This window comes from Prinia subflava, chromosome 9 (genome assembly GCF_021018805.1).
Source record: "Prinia subflava isolate CZ2003 ecotype Zambia chromosome 9, Cam_Psub_1.2, whole genome shotgun sequence".
Lineage (NCBI taxonomy): Eukaryota > Metazoa > Chordata > Aves > Passeriformes > Cisticolidae > Prinia > Prinia subflava.
Window position 1 is genome coordinate 152,203 of NC_086255.1, and position 19,547 is coordinate 171,749.

At 35.2% G+C, this 19,547-nt stretch overlaps 1 protein-coding gene across 16 annotated transcripts in view; it reads left to right on the top strand.

Annotated features, from left to right (window-relative positions):
* The window catches only part of CFAP46 (cilia and flagella associated protein 46), a 72,026-nt gene extending 52,999 nt beyond the window's left edge, over positions 1–19,027 (top strand). For 8 of the 16 annotated variants that reach the window (XM_063405022.1, XM_063405019.1, XM_063405023.1 and 5 more), the window contains 16 exons: positions 924–1,091; positions 1,894–1,991; positions 2,688–2,767; positions 3,181–3,335; positions 6,012–6,133; positions 6,504–6,589; positions 7,510–7,674; positions 9,363–9,439; positions 9,995–10,055; positions 10,146–10,181; positions 11,356–11,458; positions 12,655–12,767; positions 14,918–14,999; positions 16,827–16,963; positions 17,474–17,560; positions 18,374–19,027. In XM_063405022.1, coding sequence (XP_063261092.1) covers positions 924–1,091; positions 1,894–1,991; positions 2,688–2,767; positions 3,181–3,335; positions 6,012–6,133; positions 6,504–6,589; positions 7,510–7,674; positions 9,363–9,439; positions 9,995–10,055; positions 10,146–10,181; positions 11,356–11,458; positions 12,655–12,767; positions 14,918–14,999; positions 16,827–16,963; positions 17,474–17,560; positions 18,374–18,510 — 1,707 coding nt within the window. In that variant the 3' untranslated portion in view covers positions 18,511–19,027. Of the gene's footprint in view, positions 1–923; positions 1,092–1,893; positions 1,992–2,687; positions 2,768–3,180; positions 3,336–6,011; positions 6,134–6,503; positions 6,590–7,509; positions 7,675–9,362; positions 9,440–9,994; positions 10,056–10,145; positions 10,182–11,355; positions 11,459–12,654; positions 12,768–14,917; positions 15,000–16,826; positions 16,964–17,473; positions 17,561–18,373 lie in introns of those variants that run through there. The other 8 variants (XM_063405016.1, XM_063405028.1, XM_063405020.1 and 5 more) reach the window with 7 other exon arrangements.
* Positions 19,028–19,547: the final 520 nt, after the last annotated feature.

Here is a 19,547-nt window from a genome sequence, read left to right on the forward strand (position 1 = left end):
GTTTGCAAATCGGTCATACAGAACACGTGTAGGGTTCTGTGTAAGAATCACTCTGGAATATAGGTCATCAAATATATGGTATATTTGCAAATTTCAGAACATCAGTGTTTTTTTAACAATTCTGTTACCTATTGTGTGTGACCTGACCTTTTCATTGATGATTGCATACATGAAAAAATTTTAAGGAATAGATTATTATATTGTCACTCGCAAAGATAAGACATTACCGCAAAATACAGTTTCATCTCTCCCTAACAAATAATTTTGAAAATGTTTCTCTGGATTTTTTCAATCATTGTTTTGAAGTGGATAATTCAGTTTACACTCAGTTTGTCGGATTGATACCTGCACAGCATGGTCCCATAGATGGCTTGAGGGTGTATGCATGTGAATTTGTCTCTGTCAAAGAGAAGATGCAGAATGGCTGTTGGGCTTATATTGCCTGCATCAGGAACAAATAACCCATAGTTCCTAGTTCAAAGGACAGGATTAGTGTGTTTGCTGAAACAGAAGTTTATATAGTCTTACCTATAATTTTGCTCTTTGTAGAAGTCTGTTGTGATACATGATGGGTGTCCATTAAAGCACAGAAACAGAAAAGACTCAGCTTACATGAAAGGCTAAGCTAAGAACACAGTGTTTACCATTCCATGTGGACCTTAGATGATTAAATGCAGGAACCTTGATGATAAATGTAGATAAAGAAATCAATTCCAGCTATTTGTGTTTAAGAAATCTTCCTTAGTTACTGTCAGACTGTTTATGTTAACCTGTAAGAACAAACAGCAGTCTTCTGCTAGTTCATCTCACCTTTCAAGTAAGAGAACTTCTCTTCAACATAGATATATATGTTATAAAAGACATTGTGTATTTATTAGTTTTATTTTTGTGAAGGAAAATAAATAGATGCAACAATTTTACAGAGTTGTTCAGTGTCTGTGATGATGAAGAGTATCCTTCTAACTGCTACATCCAACACCAGCAGCTCTCAGCTGGCAGCATTGTTGCATCTTCAGAACCAGTTAAAACAAAGCAGAAACACAAGTGATCTTCTAAAATGTGTGGAACAGGAACTGACTGCTAATTCAGTGGTAACTTTCTGAGCTACTTATTAGGGGTTTATATGTGTGTTATATAAACGCACACAGAGAGAATATGTTTGTATACAGGACACGGGTTGGTGGTGGGTTGGCAGTGCTGAGAGAGCAGCTGGACTCGATGGTCTCCAAGGGCATTTCCAACCTCAGCAACCTTCCAACATTTCCACCCTTGCACCTTCCCCCAAAATGTTGCCACGTAAACCAAATACAATTTTATATGGTACTTGTTGATGAAGTGTGTCTAGTAATTTTTTTTCAAAAATAAATGTTATTATTAATTATTCTACTCATTTCCTTTGCTCTACTATTATTTGATAGCATTTTAACCTCAGAAACTGTGTAGTGGCCATAAAAGTCATGTTGTTATGGAGAGTGGACTAAAGATACAGTATTTATAATTTGTTTTAAGTAATATTTATATGTTCTTCTGCACTGCACAAAAATTACATGATCATAGAATGGTTGAGATTAGAAAAAAATCTCTGAAGGTCATCTTATAAACCCTACTGCTCAAGCAAGGGCCTCCTAGAGCTTGTTGTCCATGACCAAGTCCAAATGGCTTCTGAATCAGCTCCAAGAATGGAGACTCCTCAGCCTTCTTGGTCAACTTGTACCAGTGCTTTCTTCCCTCACAGGGAAGCAGTATTTGCTGTTGTTTGGACAGAGCTTACTGCTCTGGCACATCTGCTGAGTGTTTGGGCCTTTAAGTATGTTCTTATTCATTTTCTAATGAAAGAACTGAGAATGGGGTTTATGAAGTCTGAAAATAATAGTACTTTTGAATATTGTACAGGCGTGGAGAAACCTCTGTATTCCTGTTGAACATTTTAATATAGTGGATGAATTGCCGTCCAGTTTCTACATACTTATTCTCCAGCATTCAGAAGACAGGTATAAAATTTCATCATTTTGATTGATTTAGCACTATTTGTTACAAATATAATCTTTTTTTACCTGGTTGAATATTGCCTTTCACTTCTAATTTTGATGGACTGGAATTTTTAGGATAATGAACTAATTAATATATGAATAAAACTGCCTGCAACTCAGTTCTATGTTTTCTGTTCTTTCAGTTTCCCTAGTTATCTCTTAAATCTCCAGAAGTCACTTAAAAGATTTCAGGCCATTCTTGATATCTTTCCTAAGTTCTGTTAAGAGTTTCCTGCTTTTATTGCTTATGCTCTTGGAAATGTTAGAAGGGGTCATATTTAGCTTTATGGAGCTACCAATTACCTGATTATTGCAGCCTAATTAGCTGCAATAAACGAGCTCATAAATTGAGCTATAGCAACTGACTATGAGAGCATTCACCAGTTTTAAAAGTCTTTAACGCTTGTCGTGGAACAAGAAATCTACCTTATTGGTTATACACTAATAAAAGAATTTACCTTACCACTCTCAGTTTGTTCCAGATACAGTTTGCAGGTTTTTGCACCCAAGGGTGGGGGTAGTTACTGCATCCGGAGAATATTTGTGAGCACATTAAATTAGAGGGCAGTAGTTACTCATCTAATAAATTTGAGTGATATAAACAAGGCTGGACAGTCAAATAATCTATTTAGCTTTCCACTTTTCTGCTTCCCACAGATCAAAGTTATACAGTTCATTTATTGAGATGGCCAAAGTAAGTACTGCACAGCAGAAAGGAAAACTTACTCAGCGGATGGGTAGGTACCTCTTACTTTTAAGAGATAGAAAATCATTGCATTGATGTTATGAGAAGGCTCATTCATTGTTGCAGTTAGTAAAATTTTAAAATACTTTTTCAAATAATTTTAACTCTTCCTAATTACCAAAGAACATAAATTCATAAATACATGTTTCATTCTCAGATGTCATATATATAGTCACAATTTATGTAATTTTTGTTTATGTTTGAAGGCTGAAGTTATTACAAATAACAGTAGAGTTTTTTTCATTGTGCATTTCTGTACATATTTTGTGTTTATTTCTAGCTATCCATCTAGACTTTATTTTCAAAGAATACCATGGCTAGAAACTGATGATGTTTGTACAATCATTTGTTCAAGTACAAATATGTCTCAAAAAGACTCTTAAGAGGGTGTTACCCTTCTTTTAGTAGTGCAGGCAAAAGTTTCTCGATTTCCTGTGAATCCTGATGTGTTTCGTGTTTTGTTGGAAAAAATGAGTCTTTACAAGCAGCAAAAGATGAAGAATCATCTTAAAGAAACTGTTATTCAGAACTTGCAAGAGTGTTTCTCCAAAACAGATGTGGTAATATATTTTATTGTCTTATAATTAAAACTGGGTGGAAAAATGTACTGAAAATATGATAGACATTCTTTATGCAGAATTTTTCAGTTCATGCCAAGTGTCGCATCCCTAATCTTCACAGTTACTATATGCTTTGTATTCTGCTTCAGAATTTAATCTTACAGTCCTATTGTTGCTGCCATTCAGGAGCTTTGAAATGTTCAGTAGTTTATCAGAATTGAAATGATGCAGTTGAGATCAGTTTACTTGGAATGTGCCTTATTTCAGAGATTTGCATTTGCCTATGTACACTGCCTTTCATATCATATGAAAGTCCCTGCTGTTCCAAGGAAAAAAACAAGATCATAGATTGTAACCCTTTAATTAAAATAAAACTACCTTAGCCAAAGATTTATTACTGATTTCCAACACAGAAAAGTTTTCTGTTGGGGCATACAATATCTTCTGCAGTGTAGCTCTTTATTTGGGTGCAGTTGATCCAAGTCAGTTAGTCACAAAATTTTGCTTCAAGGATAGGTTTTGTTTGAGTCTAAGTTTGTAGAACTGTCTTAAATTCTAGATGATAAAAGTTTTCTGTAACTGTAACTGCAGGAAGGCTCAGTTCTATAAGAACATTATCACAGTCAGTGAGCACAAGTTGTGTAACATGTAGGTACTGGAAAAACCTACAACTTTCACTGGTTATCTCCAAGGTGACAGAAAGTTTTCTACACATGAAATGTACAAGTTTAAATCCTAGCATTTAACTTTTAAATTTGGCTTCATTACATGAAACTTAGGTTTTTCAATTCCAAAGAAAATTCACTGTTAAATATAGCATTAACAAAAGCTGGTACAAGCCTGTTTTCATTATCAATATAAAGGTAAAAAATATGGATAATATTGAACTTTCTGTACAAGTTTTCATTGTTTTAGTTACTCTAATTTGACCTTCTTGGTTTCAGACAATTTTAAGAGATGGACACTCTAAAATAAGTTAACCTTCCCTTGTAGCTTTAACCAATCCCTTTCCACCAGTGAGGAGAAATGAGTATGAGCAGATATAAATGAAATAATAACAGTTTAAAAAATGAAAGAGCAATAAGCAGAAATAACAGTAATACTCATTAGTTGCTGAAATCTTGTGGACTCCCTGGAAACAAAGAGAAGCTCACTGTGTCAGAGTGACCCCTTCCCCAGCATGGACATGGAGGCAGGCAAAGGGAAAATGGCATTGACACCCCAGTCTCTCTGCCAGTGAGAGCTCTGCCAGCAAAGGCAGCTGGCACACTGTGGCCACTGGCACTTGGTCAAGGGCTACAACTTGGGACTTGGCCTTCCTCTCAAGGAAAGAGAGGATGGCAGGGCAGCTGGCTGGGGAAACCTGGTGCCTTCTTGCCTCAGCGGGCACTGCTGGCGGGCTGGGGTGACCACACAGGGCAGGGTGCTCTGCTCCTCTGGCACTCAGGGAATGTGCCCTGAGGATGTCAGGACTGTGAAATGTAGCCTCTCAGGAAAAAAAACCCCTCATAGCAACCCCCAAAAAAACCACAAAAGAAAACCCAGAGTGGGAGCCTCCACCTGCACTGCCTCAGCTGTAGGGGAAAAGCCAAGAAGCAAGAGAGCTCTGCTTGGGCCACTGACTTCTGCAAGGGACTGGCACTCCCCTGCCCTGTGGTTCTGGTTCCTGCTGCAGGGCCTGAAAGAAACAGTGACAATTTTGGGCACAGATAGATACAGGATACAATAACAGTTACAATGTCCAGCTACCTTGGACATTGACAAATCTGGTTCTTGAATTTTAATTCTGTTTTATTCATCATATTAGCATCTTTCTGTTAAAATACTGAGTATTGCAGATGATTGAAGTGTTGATGATCACTTTCTCTTGCCCATGGCCAGCCTTTGTTGTATTGGCAAGTTTGTAAAGATTGCTTTAGTTGGTTAAGTAAAAAAAAAAAGGTGCTAAGATAGTGTCAGGTCGAACAGGTGAACAAAACAAGTGACTTAGGTTTTTAAAAAGCGTATGCATTAAACTCCCAGAACGTATGCATGCACCCTATAATGAGCCACACAAGCCTTGGATGAGGAGTTCGTTCATAAATAACAACACTCTGCACCATTTAGTTGAGTTTGTTTGTCCAGTTAGTGGATTTGTGTCCATCTAGGCTGGATTTTACAAACCTGAGTTTTAAGTGTCTTTCTCTCCTACATGATTCTATTTTCTCCTTATCTATTTTCTTCATTCTGATTAGTTTCTTCCCTAAACTGGCTTCACTGTTCTCTCCATATGCTTTCATTTGCTTCTTCTATATTCATCATACAGTTTCTGCTCACTTCTCAAAGTTGTCCTTAGGCAATTTCTTCTCATTATTTGAAAAAACACGATAATTTTTTTCTGCTGTAGTTTTCTGCCTTTCTCCATTGAAATTGCTGAAGTATATTAATTGTTTAACCAATAAGTATTGACACCTTCTAGTAATTCTTATGTTAGAATATTTTGCAAAATGCTGGTACAAAATAGAAATAAAGTAGTTTTGAAACCAACTTCTTATATTTATATTTTCCATTTTATGCTCTTTCACATTATTTTATTTGGTCTCTAATTTAACATATTACAAAATTTATATATATAATGGTATTTAACAAGGATGGAGATTGAAAGTATTCTAATTTTTGTTTCTATGTGTGTGATAGGCTCCAACATTAAAAATAGATAACAGTGAATTTGATTTGACATCAGATTTCTCTGAAATAATAGAAATTATGGAAGACTATCTGAAGCCAACGCTGTCACAGTTTGATTTTTCTGCTATCAGGTAAGATATATTGACTTTTGATTATCATTTGTGAAAACAGAACTGTGACTCAAGTCCCTCAAATAAAGGAATGGTTTTAGCAAGGATACCCTGTTGGATGAATGTTTCATATCTTGAAAGTGAGTATATCTGTCAGACCTAAGAGACTGAGCAATATGATAGACTAATGGCCATTTCTGACAAGCACTGTTCTCTAACTTAAGTTATACTTAAGTTGAAGCTCAAGATGCAACATTATAATTAAACTCTCTAAAGATGGGATTTCTAAAGGACAGGAACTCTAGAGGGTACGTGTCCTTTGCGTAAAATTTCACTAAAACTGAAGCAGAAATTGAAGCTGGTAACATTTTCCATGAATTACCTCTTCCAGAGAATCCCAGTGTGTATCAGTTTCAGCAGCTGAAACAGGAAAAAAGAAAGCGAAAGTTAAGGACACCAAACAAGTTGGAGTGCAGGGTATGTGCTTCCTTCAGTAGTGTGTGCATGTGTGGGAAGATCCCAAAATCCAGTAATTTCAATTTTAATTTTATTTAAAACAAGGAGAGGACAAAGGCTTTAGCATTATTTTTCTCTGTTTTGTTTTCTGTATCAAGTCAAATATTTCAGTATACTTTCATAGACAAATTTAGATGCTGGAGCAATGCTTCTGCGTTTATCTAGAGTCTTCCAAACCATACAGTCTGTAGACACCTAAATGAAATGTCTTTATCACAAACCAGTTTTTCAGGAAAAATCTAGAATAAAGAACTTTCTTAAGTCAGTATATCTCTTTGTTTTGTCTTTTCTTTTGCTTTTAGCTTTATGGACTCTCACAGGTTGTTAGCTTGCATACAAGCCTAATGCTACAGGATGTCTCTAAAGACATCTGAAGAGTAGTTCTGCAAAAACTGGAGAAATTGTCTCCTATGCATCTGCTCTTTCTCTGTAGAACAGAAATATTACCATAATAATATTTAGTACTTTTTTCCTAAATGACAGAAACAAAATTTTTCTACATAAAAACACAATATTGGATAAGAGTTCCTTTACAGCTCTATTCTGTTTAGCCAATCACTGCTGTAGCAATTTTGCGTTTCCAAACATTGTTTTCCTGAATGTATTGCATATACCTGTACTTGGACCTGAGTTGGTTGGTTATTAATATGGGGATATTTTTCCCTCTGAAGAATTGGTGCTAACAAGTGCATGGAAATTTGAGAACATCCTAAGAGTAATGATAGAAAAAGAATTTTTTTTTCTTATATGCACTTAATCCACAGTACAGTGAAGTTCATGTGTCATACAATGGATAAAACTTAGGTTTTTACATCTAACTGCAATTTTTTATATGCAAACTGAGAACTAAATCTCAATCATGTTCTGTCACATCTCTTTAGATACACCCGTGGGTTTAGGATTGTGTGTAGTATTACTAGGGGATACATTATTTATGGAATTGCCTTTGGAAGCTCTGAGTATATTTAAAGAGGAAGGAATAAGTTCTGTTTCCAGAGATTTTTCTCTACAGTTTCTCTACAATCGACTATGTTGGACTGACTCAGGTACTATTAGATAAATGTTTTTTCCTTTAGCATAATGATGCATTAAAAAGGTACTTAAAAATTTAAATATGAATCATGGGGTATATTATACTGTAAGACAAGCACATGCAATAGGTTTCCAGTATTTTAGGTGGACTAGATAGTGCAGTGGACTTACTTCAGTAATGTACAGACTGATTTTATGTGCAGTGGTAACCTTGACACTATTAAGAATTACGTAAAATTCAGTGGACTCTAAAATTGTAAACAAATTTACACGCATATTGTTAAAACTTCAAAGCTATTTTCAGCTGCAATGAAAAAAAAAGGAAGTAAGAATTCACATTTCTATAATTTTTCTTTATCATTACTGTAAGACTTTGCTTAAAATACCAAATGTAAAATCTTACTCTGAAATACTTTCCTCTCAGTTCTTGTGCTACACGTGGGCAGAATCAAATCCCCACAGACTTTATGAACTTCCCCTACTGCTGACACTTATACCCTATGTAAACTCTTTAGCAAAATGTGGTTAAGTAAGGTAGTTGGACACTTGGTAACCTTCTCCTTATGGTGTCTTAAAACGCATTTCTTAAATCTAGAAGTGAGTGATAAATGCAGGCAGTAAGTAAATTTTGTATGAATCAAAGAGATCTTCTGTTAATAAAGTTAAAATTCTTAAGCTGTATTTTTCTCATATGTAGAGAAAACCACATAAAATTATTAAAACTAGTTGGTCCAAGATAAAAAGTAGACCAAGTGTAGAAAATCTCACGCTGTACCATGAAATTCTGCTGTTCTAGAGAGGTTCTTGTATTGTGTCCATATCTGTAATATTTAGCCTCCAGTACAACCTGTTCTCTGTTTTCCTGTTTCACTTCCTCTTTTGAAAGGAAAAGAATTGTAAGTAATTTGAGATTAGAATATTTTCAGTTTGCATACTGTTACAGGCCTTTCAGAAATACAAGGTTTAGAACATGTAGGGTTTTTTCTATTTCTGTTTTTCCCTTTTTCAGAGTGGAACTTGCATAATTTTAGAAGGAGACATATGAGAGGAAGCATAGTTAAAAAGTCTCTGTTCTTGCAATTATGACTGAATGAGGAAACATGTCATCAAACATATCATTATTGTTATGATGATGTGTATCTCAGGGTTCCATGAACTTCCAGAGCGCTCAGTGATAACTGGCTGAGATGTACTCTGGGTGATAATCATATATACAGTGAGAAACATGAGACAATTTTCTGTGCTTTTTAGAAGTCCCTTAAAGAAATAAAAAATCCAGTTCAAATATGAAACTTGCTTTTTCTGTTAGATCTCTGTCGTCCCACAGAAATGTCAGTTATTACAGTAACATCAACAATTAATAGATATGGTAAATGACTTAGAAAATGCTTTGATGATCAATGTTCAATTCTATACAAAATTGACAGTGTAATGAAGCATTTTCATGTCTAAGGGATCACATCTCCTTCTTGTTTAAAGCCTTTATTTTTAGGCAAGAAGGTTTGGGTAATGTCCTTACCTTGCTGTGTTTTGAAATGAATTTTTATTTTTTTATTTCAATCTGTTGTTATTATTTTTATTATTACTACTAGTAGTACTGTTACTACTACTACTTCATCATATTAGACATGCACAGTCCTTCAAGGACATTTATTTGCTAAAACTGCCTATATATTAATTTTTATTCTTTTCATTTTCACAGAAACCACATTTAAAAAAAAAGCTGAAGGCTCTGGAAAAAAAAGCACAAGAGCTTCTCAGACAAAGAATGTCCAAATGGTGAACTTTCCACATTTTTCATAAATAACCAGAGAGTTTGCATATAAAAGTGTGTAAAACTCGATTGCATAGATGCTCATTGTGTGTGCAAGAATTCTGAAGTGGAATGAATGTCACATAAGTCTATAAGAATCTCGCTTCCTGTTGATTTTGCAAGGAATTTTTCTTTGAAAAATCACACTTCATAAATGGGACATATTTAATAACCCACAAAGGAAGCTGCTTAAAGTTACTGAAAATAATTTCTGCAACAAAATATTGTATTTTATGTTGTGAATAGATATGTTTTTATAAATCTATATTTGCATATATATCTGTATATGTGTACACACATGTGTTTATAAGTGTAATATATGTATATGCATTGTAGCTAATGCAAAATAGTTTAATTTCCACTGACAATTGAATACCATGATGCTTTTAAACCCAAATTCAAAACTTCATTAGTTGTTTGATGTGTCTTTCTCTTAGTTGTTTGACACAAAGAATGCAATACTGTTAGTATTCAATTGAAACTTTAACACTTAAGAGAATATGTATTCTTTTTAATTGTAGGCACCGATTAATCGTGATGTATGTTCTGATTGCTTGCCTGTTGATATACGTAATTTAAAATGTATCCTTTCACAACCTTGGCTAAGTATATCAGCTAAATTTCCTTCTTCTGTTTTTTGAATAACATTGTTTGTGATTAACTGTTTATCAGATATTGTGGACCCCTATAATGAAGGAAGAGAAGCAGGTAATATATATAAAATAATATTTTATTTATGATCTACCTGTGGAATTTAGAATTGTTTTGTACCAAAAATGAAGTCATGACATCAAGATATTGACAAAAAAGCATTCCTTTTCATCAGAACAGCACAGTTTATCACCTCTAAACGGTGCATCTGTGAAACAGTATAACAGTTAATGGAGGTTTTTAGTTAAATTGGAGAAAGACAAACTGGTTTGTGTTGGAAGGCACCTATAGACTCATCTCATTCCACCCCCTGCCACAGGTGGGGACATCTTGCACTGGACCAGGCTGCTCCAAGCCTCATCCAGAGCAGCCTTGGGCACTGCCCAAGGGATCCAGGGGCAGCCACAGCTGCTCTGGGCACCCTGTGCCAGGGCCTGCCCACCCTCCCAGTGGAGAATTTCTTCTGATACCTAACCTAAACAAACTATGTTTCCATGTGAAGCCATTCACCCTTGTCCTGTCACTACATGCTCTTGTAAATAGTCTCTCTCCATCTGTCTTTCTGGCTCCCTTCAGGTGTTGAAATAGTTGTTGAGTCTAAACACAATGGAAAAGAAGCTACAGAGCAATCAGTAGCATAACAGAATGTCTCTATGTCTTTGCAGTTGTCCTTCACAGCAGATCAATATAAAACACTTTACATGCTCAATATCTGACTCTAGAGTTATCTTTTAACTTACACTAGTATGAAAATGTAGTCAAAAGGAGAAAATTGTTTATCATTCAGTGTTTATTATTAAATCTCTTGGAGAGAAGAGGTGGTTTTAGACTCTTTTTTTCTGAAATCAGGACTCTGGAAACTCAGTTTATCCACCCACTTAAGTCTTCTCTGAGCCTCTGCAACAGAACTGTGTGAGCAGTACTGGTTTTCAATTCTTTACCCTTTTTTCAGGGTGTCTAAAATTTTTTCTTTGTGTCCTTAACCTGTCTACCAAATAATCCTTGTTCATTATAAAACACACCTTTCAAATGAGCATTCCAATTTTACTCTGAAAATGCCACAATTATTTTAATTTTAAAAGACAGTCTAAGGTTTTAAAAAACAAGAAATCTAGGGATGAACTAAAACACTCTAAATATGATAGTGTCATTTTAAAGTTATTGAAATTGAGATTGCCCAATGTAGTTTGCAGTGTGTTACATTCATAATGATGAAATTATGTTGTTACAGAAGCTTCAAGTCCTTCCCAAAAAATACAGAAAATATTAGAAAAATACCGTGACCTATTTAAACTGCAATGGGAAGGTGTCATTGGCAATATGTGTGCTCCAAGGTATGTAATATTCTATCTAATTTCTTGTTTAATCCCTATTTCTTGTTTAAAATTGTGCCTGTTTTCAGAAACTTTGTTCATAAAATAGGATCGCATTTTGCTGAGCTGATAAACACATAGCAAACCATTGTTGTTGTATCAAACACAGATCTAGATTTGTAGACAGAATCTTTCAGGGATCTGAAATAAAGTCCCCAAAGTGATTTAGCTAGGTTGCTTTTGCCAGAGTGGCTGTATAGGTAAATAATCTAATTTTGATAAAAAGTCTTCTCTGGTGCCATCTTTGATGAATACACATATGTGAGCATAAGTGTAATTTCTGGCTTTGCTCATGAGAGTTTGTAAATCCAAGTGGTAAAACCACAGCATCTCCATGCACCTTCATCCACTGTAAATGGGAACGCAGATTTCAGAAGCAGAGTAGGGAAGGTAAATCACACAGTTTCCAATTTCAAACATTGATCATGAAGCTAATACCATTTTACGGGGTCTACTCATAAACACACTTTGTTCTTTATGGAAATGCTTTACTTTTAAGATCATAGCCATAGAGGAATAAAGGGGATCTCAAGAGGTCAGAAAGTGATGAGCCCTATGAGACAACATGGCCATCACTGGACCTTCCTTCCTAACTGCTAGTTTAGCAGTCAATCCTTTGGAATTTTCTCTACTTACTAATACCACTGAGCAGGTACTCTAGTATTTTTTCATAACAGTTGCAAAGATCATTATTACCAAACTGCAGTTTTTGCTGCCAGCTAGCCTGATTATTCACATCTCTTTTCAAAAACTAATTGCTCATGTCCTAGTGGATATATACGTGACTACTCCCTTTGAATGATAGACACTAACACTGTATTTTAAAGCTGTGCAATACATACAGCAATGATTTTTTTTTAAATTTCGGTTTTCTGATTGAGAGGCTGATATTTATCTAAAAATACACTATGCCTCTTGCTCACTGAGAGATGTTACTGAGTAATCATTTTAATACAAAAGCATAGTATTAATAATCCATATGAATTATTACACTTCTCACAGAATTCTGCAGCCATGTTTGTCTTCTTGCTTTGCACGCTGACTTCTGTTATATATGGAGTAAATAGCACTGAAGTGTTTGCTATGGATAATTTCTGAAAAGTATTCTTGTAAAACAGTAACATAAAAGTAACTTCCTTTCTTTCTTCTTCTTTCAGCCAAGCTGAATGGGAGCAGTTGCTGACAAACTGTAGTGCATTTCTGTTCTATGGGATGGAGAGATTCATGTCTCATGTGTTGCTTAATTGGTTGGTTGCTATGAACATACCAAGTAAGATAAACAAACTGAGAAATCTTTTTAATTACTCCAACTTTTATTCCTAGATGTGTCATACTGTATCACTATCACAGTATTGATGTTGGCGATTGAGGGCATTTTTCTAGATGCAGGGTTTTTAGTCAGAAAACCTTTGTATTATGTAGGTTTTATTCTGTTGCACAGCTTTCTTGTTAATCCTCACAAATAAGCTTAGTCCTTCATATCCTTGTGTTGGAATTTCTTAGGTTTCAAAAATCAAGTCATCATCTAATGGTTTTCGCAGTAAACCATCTCCTTTTCTTTGGAATTTAGTATTTGGTTGCAAGATATTTTTTAACAGTAAGAACAACCTCTGCAGTGCCCCTTCAAAATTTGTAAATCTCTACTGAGGCAAGTAAGAGTTGTCCATCAAGGCTGGGTTAATGCTGAAAGATTACTCTGGTATTACAGAGCATTTGTAGACTCTGAAAAGGTATTTTTCTGTTTCTTCACAACTAATTAGTCTTTCTGTTGTAGCATAAAGCTTAGATTCAGGAGTGGTTTTTCGCATTCACAATCTTCCTTTCTCCTCCTGTTTTCTTTGCACATCTGGAAGAAGCTTGATTTCGGAGTTGTGCTGAATTTGTCAGGGTAGCTATATTGTGTTGGCATGTGAAAGTGAGAAAGAGAGCACACATCAGATTGTGAAGCCCTGTAGAGCAACAGGAAGCTTCTTCATGAAGCTTTGATTTTAAAAGTGATGTATAATTCTATATGTAAATTTTAAAAGAAATAATAAAATATGTTTTATATATACATGGATCATGTCTGAAGATGATGTTTCAGATATCTGTAGACCAGATATTTACAGATCTGGCAGCTTTTGGAAAGTTGTTAAACCTTGCGCTTTGTCCTACTCTAAAAACATATCAGGATTAATTCTGTCTGAGATTTCTGAAAGCTCTAACCTAGACCAAATATTATTAAGTATTCAGTTTGGTCATTTACATGGTGAAATAAAATGTATCATTGCTAAATCTGAGCATGTGACCAGGCTGACAGAGAGAATGCAGTGGTTTAGCAAACTGTGAAATGCAGGATTATGATACAAATTAACCTTGCTTTATGCGGGGTGTAGTTTGGGAAAGTCTAGTGGAAGATATACTTCAGGGAAAATAATCCGTTAATCATTAATAAGTTAAGGTATGACTTCTGACTGTTCTTACAGAACAGACTCAAGAGATGGATCACAAATTAGACAACATACCCTTGCTACTGTTAAGAACCCCCAAGGTGTTTTTTGGGGGTAGCTATACAGGAGTGTCACGTGCAAGCTGTGTGAAATAATTTTCCACTCAACATAGTATTCCAAAGGTCTCAACTGGAGAAAAATATCAACCACATAGAGTAAGTTACTGCTGGAGAACATTAGGAGTGGTCAAAAGGCTGTACCACAGCTTGTGTGCTTAGTCTTATTAATAAATATGTATGGGCTTTGATATGTTTGTATGCATTTAAAACATACCTTCAGAGGAAAGATTGATATATTGAGAGGAGGCATGGTAAAAGTTTTAAGTGTATCAAGGACTTTCTAGGAAGAAAGTAATTTAATCTGCTTGGGTTAGGAGAATAAAAAATAAAGCTTTAATAATTAAAATAACAGATTTAAGCTGCAGCAAACCAGGCAGTAGGGAAAACCTTTTAATTCTGAGAGTTATTTCTGAGTTACCTCACTGGAGACCTTTAAGGAAAATAAGGCATGTTAGGGATGTAACTTGGTTGTGAGTTGTGGAGAGGAGCTGTTGTATAAAAAATGTCAATACCTGCATACCATAAACTTTTCCAAGAGCTCATAACTACAGAGTTGGGTGATACAGGTCATTGCCTGTAATAAGATGGTATGTGGACTTCATTATCAATTTATGCTAATATGGCAGAGGAAAAAAAAACCCTGCAAAACACTGTGGAAAAGTGTAGCAAAATTACATGAAATAATAAAGGAAGACTTTATTAGTGTACATTTACATAGTACTTGACAATTGCAGCTGAAATATGTAGATTTTATACAAGTGGTTTAGATTATGTTCAACAAAGTAATTAACTTACAAAAGACCTAATTTACTTGAATTATTGTGCTGGGTGTTATTATTAGTGCAAATACCATTGCTATATTTTTTTCCCAGAATGCCGTTTGATGATTCTTCTGGATCTGGTACGATCACAGCAAAGTTACCAAAGAATTACAAACTCTGATATCCACAAAAGGTAGGTAAAGTCAATTGCAGTTAAGTTCACAATAAGACAGATTACTTCAAAGCAAAGTTAAAATTTTGAGTTTTGAATATTATCCTTTACTTCTGCAAGTGAAAGAGTTTCTTTATAGGACTAAATAGGATGAGAGCTCTGTTAGAAGGCAATGATAAGAAAATATGACACAGAAACATTACACGTACCTCACAAGTCTGAGAGCAAGATTCTCAGAATGTTCTGGTTGAATATATAAAATTTTCCTTTAACTGATAAACTGCTAAGAGTCCCTCTGAGGTTTCATACATGGAAAAGTTTAACAATCAGACAGATTTTTATTTAAATAATTTTTATGGCATGTTAAATAACCTGTTCAAAATTTTTAATATTAATGGCAGCTTTTTTAATCTTTAAAGCATCTCAGTATTTGTATTGCTTTTAAATTGACAGCTGGTAGGGTTTACATTCTTTTATTGCATGTCCATTATGAATTCTTGACAGATGCCACAGTGTCCTAATTTTATTCATTATTTAGTCCATGCTGAATTTTCAGATTACCTGATCATACTCTTGAGGGGTGAGATGCCTTGCAGAGGGATGTAGATAGATTGGAGCGTTGGGCAATTGACAGTGACATGAAATTTAACAAGAGCAAATGACAGACTCTTCACTGGTGACAAAGTAATGCTCGATGCAAGTGTAAACCTGGGGAGGGGTGGCTGGAGAGCAGCCCTGCAGAAGGGCACTTCAAGCTGAGCCAATAGTGTGCCTGGGCAACAAGTGAGCAAAGCACATCCTGGGGACATAAATATCTCTTTTTAATTATTCATTCCATGAAGAAGAAATAGGAAAAAATCTCAAAAATGTACTGTTTGGTTAGTGCAACAAAGCATAAGTTAAGTCCAGCTGTGTGTAAGACAGGTTATACACACATCTACATATGCTGATGTCTGAGTGTATAAACAAACTCCTGGTATTTTTTGATCCCAAACAGGTATTTCCTAAAGTAAACCAAAACACAATTCCTTAAACTAGTTTTTCAAACTCAAAAATTTTGAAATCTCAGTTTAATAGTTTAGTGAATTTATGAGTAAGAGTTACATGTTTAAGTCCAAAAGCTTCCTGAAAATTTAGCATAACATTCATTTGAAAATGAGTCACATGAACTCCATAGACAATCTGACAGCATCTCCCCAAAAGATTGCAGAAAACTTTAATTATTCTTTTGATAAAGTTACTATGAAAAGCAAATCTGAAAAAAACCAAAATGCAACCTTCTATTTACTGCAGTTTCAACCTTAGAGTATCACTCCCCTTTTATTACTAAAATAATTATGCCAAAGATACTTACTGGAATATCCAGCAGTAAAAACTCAAATCCCACATTGCACGTGATTTACTTTTAAGCCTCTAAATCAACACCATAAACAAAAAACAAGGTTTCAGTTTCTGCAATATTTTATGTCTAAACATATCTTTTTACACCCGATTACCAATATTTTGACTGTCTTATAAAAGGTATTCTGCAGTGTTTTGTAAAAGTTAGGGTGTTACTACTCCTTTCAGTTTTCTGGAGATGTCCAGAACTACAGTAATGAGACAGAGAGTAAAATCCATGGTAAAATTGTGTCATGAAAAAAATGTAGAGAGAAGGTTACCTGAATTCATTGTATTAAATCCAAAGTGCTGTATGAATGTTAGAAAATACTTGATGCTCAGCATACAAGGAAATGCACTCTTGACATTCTTTCTCCTTCTATTAAGAAACATTGTATATTTGGTTATATTTTTAATATATTGTGTACATTTTTCTTCTATTGATACCATAATTATGATCTTCTTTAGCTGTCTACGTATTGCTCTAGAGAGACCAACACAGACAGCAATGCTTCTAAGCCTTACAGGTGCTGGCTCTGTAATAGCCACCCAGTGGTACACGAGCTTGGAGGAGAATGCAGAAAGGCTGGAGACCTTGTTTGAGAGTAAGTGTTTGTGTTTTGTGTTTGTGATTTGTGTTGTCTTAGCTGGTGTGTGCATTGCTTCAGACACTCGTGTGTGTACGCTCGGGGACTGTGTGTATCTACCTGTGTCCTGTCTCCTCTTTCTTTGCTCCTTACCAGATTCTGCCTGGAGTTTCCTTAGGAGGTGAACTTCATGCAGGAGCCACCATGTGGCTGACAGGATGACTTTTCATACAGAACAGTAACCTACTTAAAACAGATTTAGTGGGGTGTTTGTTCATGGTCATATGGTAAGAAGAGAATTTATATGGTGAGAAGCAGTGCCCTAGGACATGGCCATCTGTAGATACATGAACTATGGGGAAAAAAATCCCCTGGCTTTAATTTACATTTGCACAGATACATTGCTTTAATCTGTAGAGGTATTCTTTTTCATTAAGTTTTAAATGTGAAAGCACCAGGCTGTATAATTATTTTCCTGTTTTTCAAAACTTTCATTAGAAACTCACAGAAACAAATATTTCTTTCCAGATTTGCTATGCTTTGGTAAAACAACTGGCCAGACAGTTCATGTTCTTCAGAAAAGCAGAAGTCACAGGAAAAGGGATTCCATTAAAAGTAAGAATTAAAAGACTTAGTATAAAAGACTGGCTATAAACACTAACTAGAATCTTTAGATAGGTAGTTCACAGGTATAAGTGAAACTTTACAGATGGGCTCTTACAATTTTCTCTGAAACTTCTTAAAAGAGCTGAGAGTTGGAAGACCACTGATACAATATCATACTTGGAGTAGCTATATTTTATGTAAATAAAATTTTGAGGAGGCTTTGACATAGCTGACCAAAAGCTAAAATTTCTTCTCCACTGAACAAATAAAGTAGTATTTTGTGTTGTGCTCCTGATGTACCTTGTTACACTACTTTTAAAGTAGTGTAACAAGGTACATCAGGAGCACAACATAAACAATATAAATGGTATGGGATTATAAACTGCAAAAAGATCAGTAGGATCTGCAGTGATTTTAGACAGTCTGCATTGTACAGGGCATTCTAGACATAAGAAATATCTGGCATCTTGTTGGAGCGTGGGAAAAAACTTCTGAGTAAACCAATTTCTGATATGCTGTCTGTAAAATTGTACTGCTATTTTTCAATGTACACCTTTTAAAATAAAGTTTAATAAAATAAATTTTACTTACAGCTTGCACTGTCATAGAATTGAAGAGAAAAAGAATTCAGAAACATTTCCTAGTTTTCTGTTTTTCAGAAAATGCTTCTTCAATACAGTGACAGTTACTAATATTTTTAGAAGAATTTAAAAGACCCACAAGTATTAATCAAAGAGGAGATATGTTAAATAACAGCACTTGCAGCATTCTTCTGTTAAGTCATATTCAGAAATAACAGTGGTTCTCAATATATTTTTTTAGTGGAAGCAGATTCTCACAGCTCTGCTGGAGACAAAACAGAAGAGCAGACTGGTTGTGCTTCCTCAGACCCTTCTGCAACTCATCCATCAGTTTTTAATTGTGTGCTCTATGGTTTACCCAACATAATTCTGATGTAATTTGTGTCAATATTTTCATGCTAGGTATACCTACACTGATCTAAGGAGAGGTGAGATTAAGAAAACGTACATATTGCTGATTCCTGTTTCAGATGTCAACAGTTTGATATTAGAATAACTGTCAGGAAAATAGAATATATAGTTCAGAAATTTCAGTTCGTGCTCTAAGTTTTTTTAACTGTGTGAATCCTTTAAAAATTTGGTAATCCTTTAAAAATTGTTGGTTGCTTCCACCAACATATTTTAAAGAAAAGTGTGTATATATATATATACACTAGCTGGTATTTTTCAGCCTTGATGCGTGAATGGAATTGGAATGTATCAATGGCAGTGCTTCCATTTGGAAAAAATGTTTCCTTGATGTATTTTATTTTCACATGGATGATTTGTCAGGAACATTAAAAAATTTACCAAGTGACTTTATTCTGAATGAACTGATCTTTTTATATGGAGGTCGTTGTAGTTCAATTAGAAAACAAGTTAGTGTTAAATAAAATGGTTAATAATTTTTGCTTTATTTTCCTGTGTTTTTCCTTAATAACATTACCAACATAATTCCTGCCCAAGATCCCATCCAGCCCTGCCCTCTGGCAGTGGGAGCCATTCCCTGTGTCCTGTCCCTCCATCCCTTGTCCCCAGTCCCTCTCCAGCTCTCCTGGAGCCCCTTCAGGTCCTGGCAGGGGCTCTGAGCTCTCCCTGGAGCCTTCTCCTCTCCAGGTGAGCCTCCCCAGCTCTCCCAGCCTGGCTCCAGGGCACAGGGACTCCAGCCCTCAGAACACCTCTGTGGCCTCCTCTGGACTTGCTCTCATACTGGGGACTCTTGAACAGATGCAGTACTCCATCTGGACTTTGACAAGAGTGAGAAATTATTTTTATTATATTAAGAAATAAATTGTTTTAATGAAAAACTGATTACATTAAAATATTTTAAAATTAAAAATACTTATCTGATTTTTTTGAGTATTCTAACTGAATTTTTACAATATTATATAGTGTTCAGCAACCCGGAGGAAAAAAAAACCTACCAACTAATGACC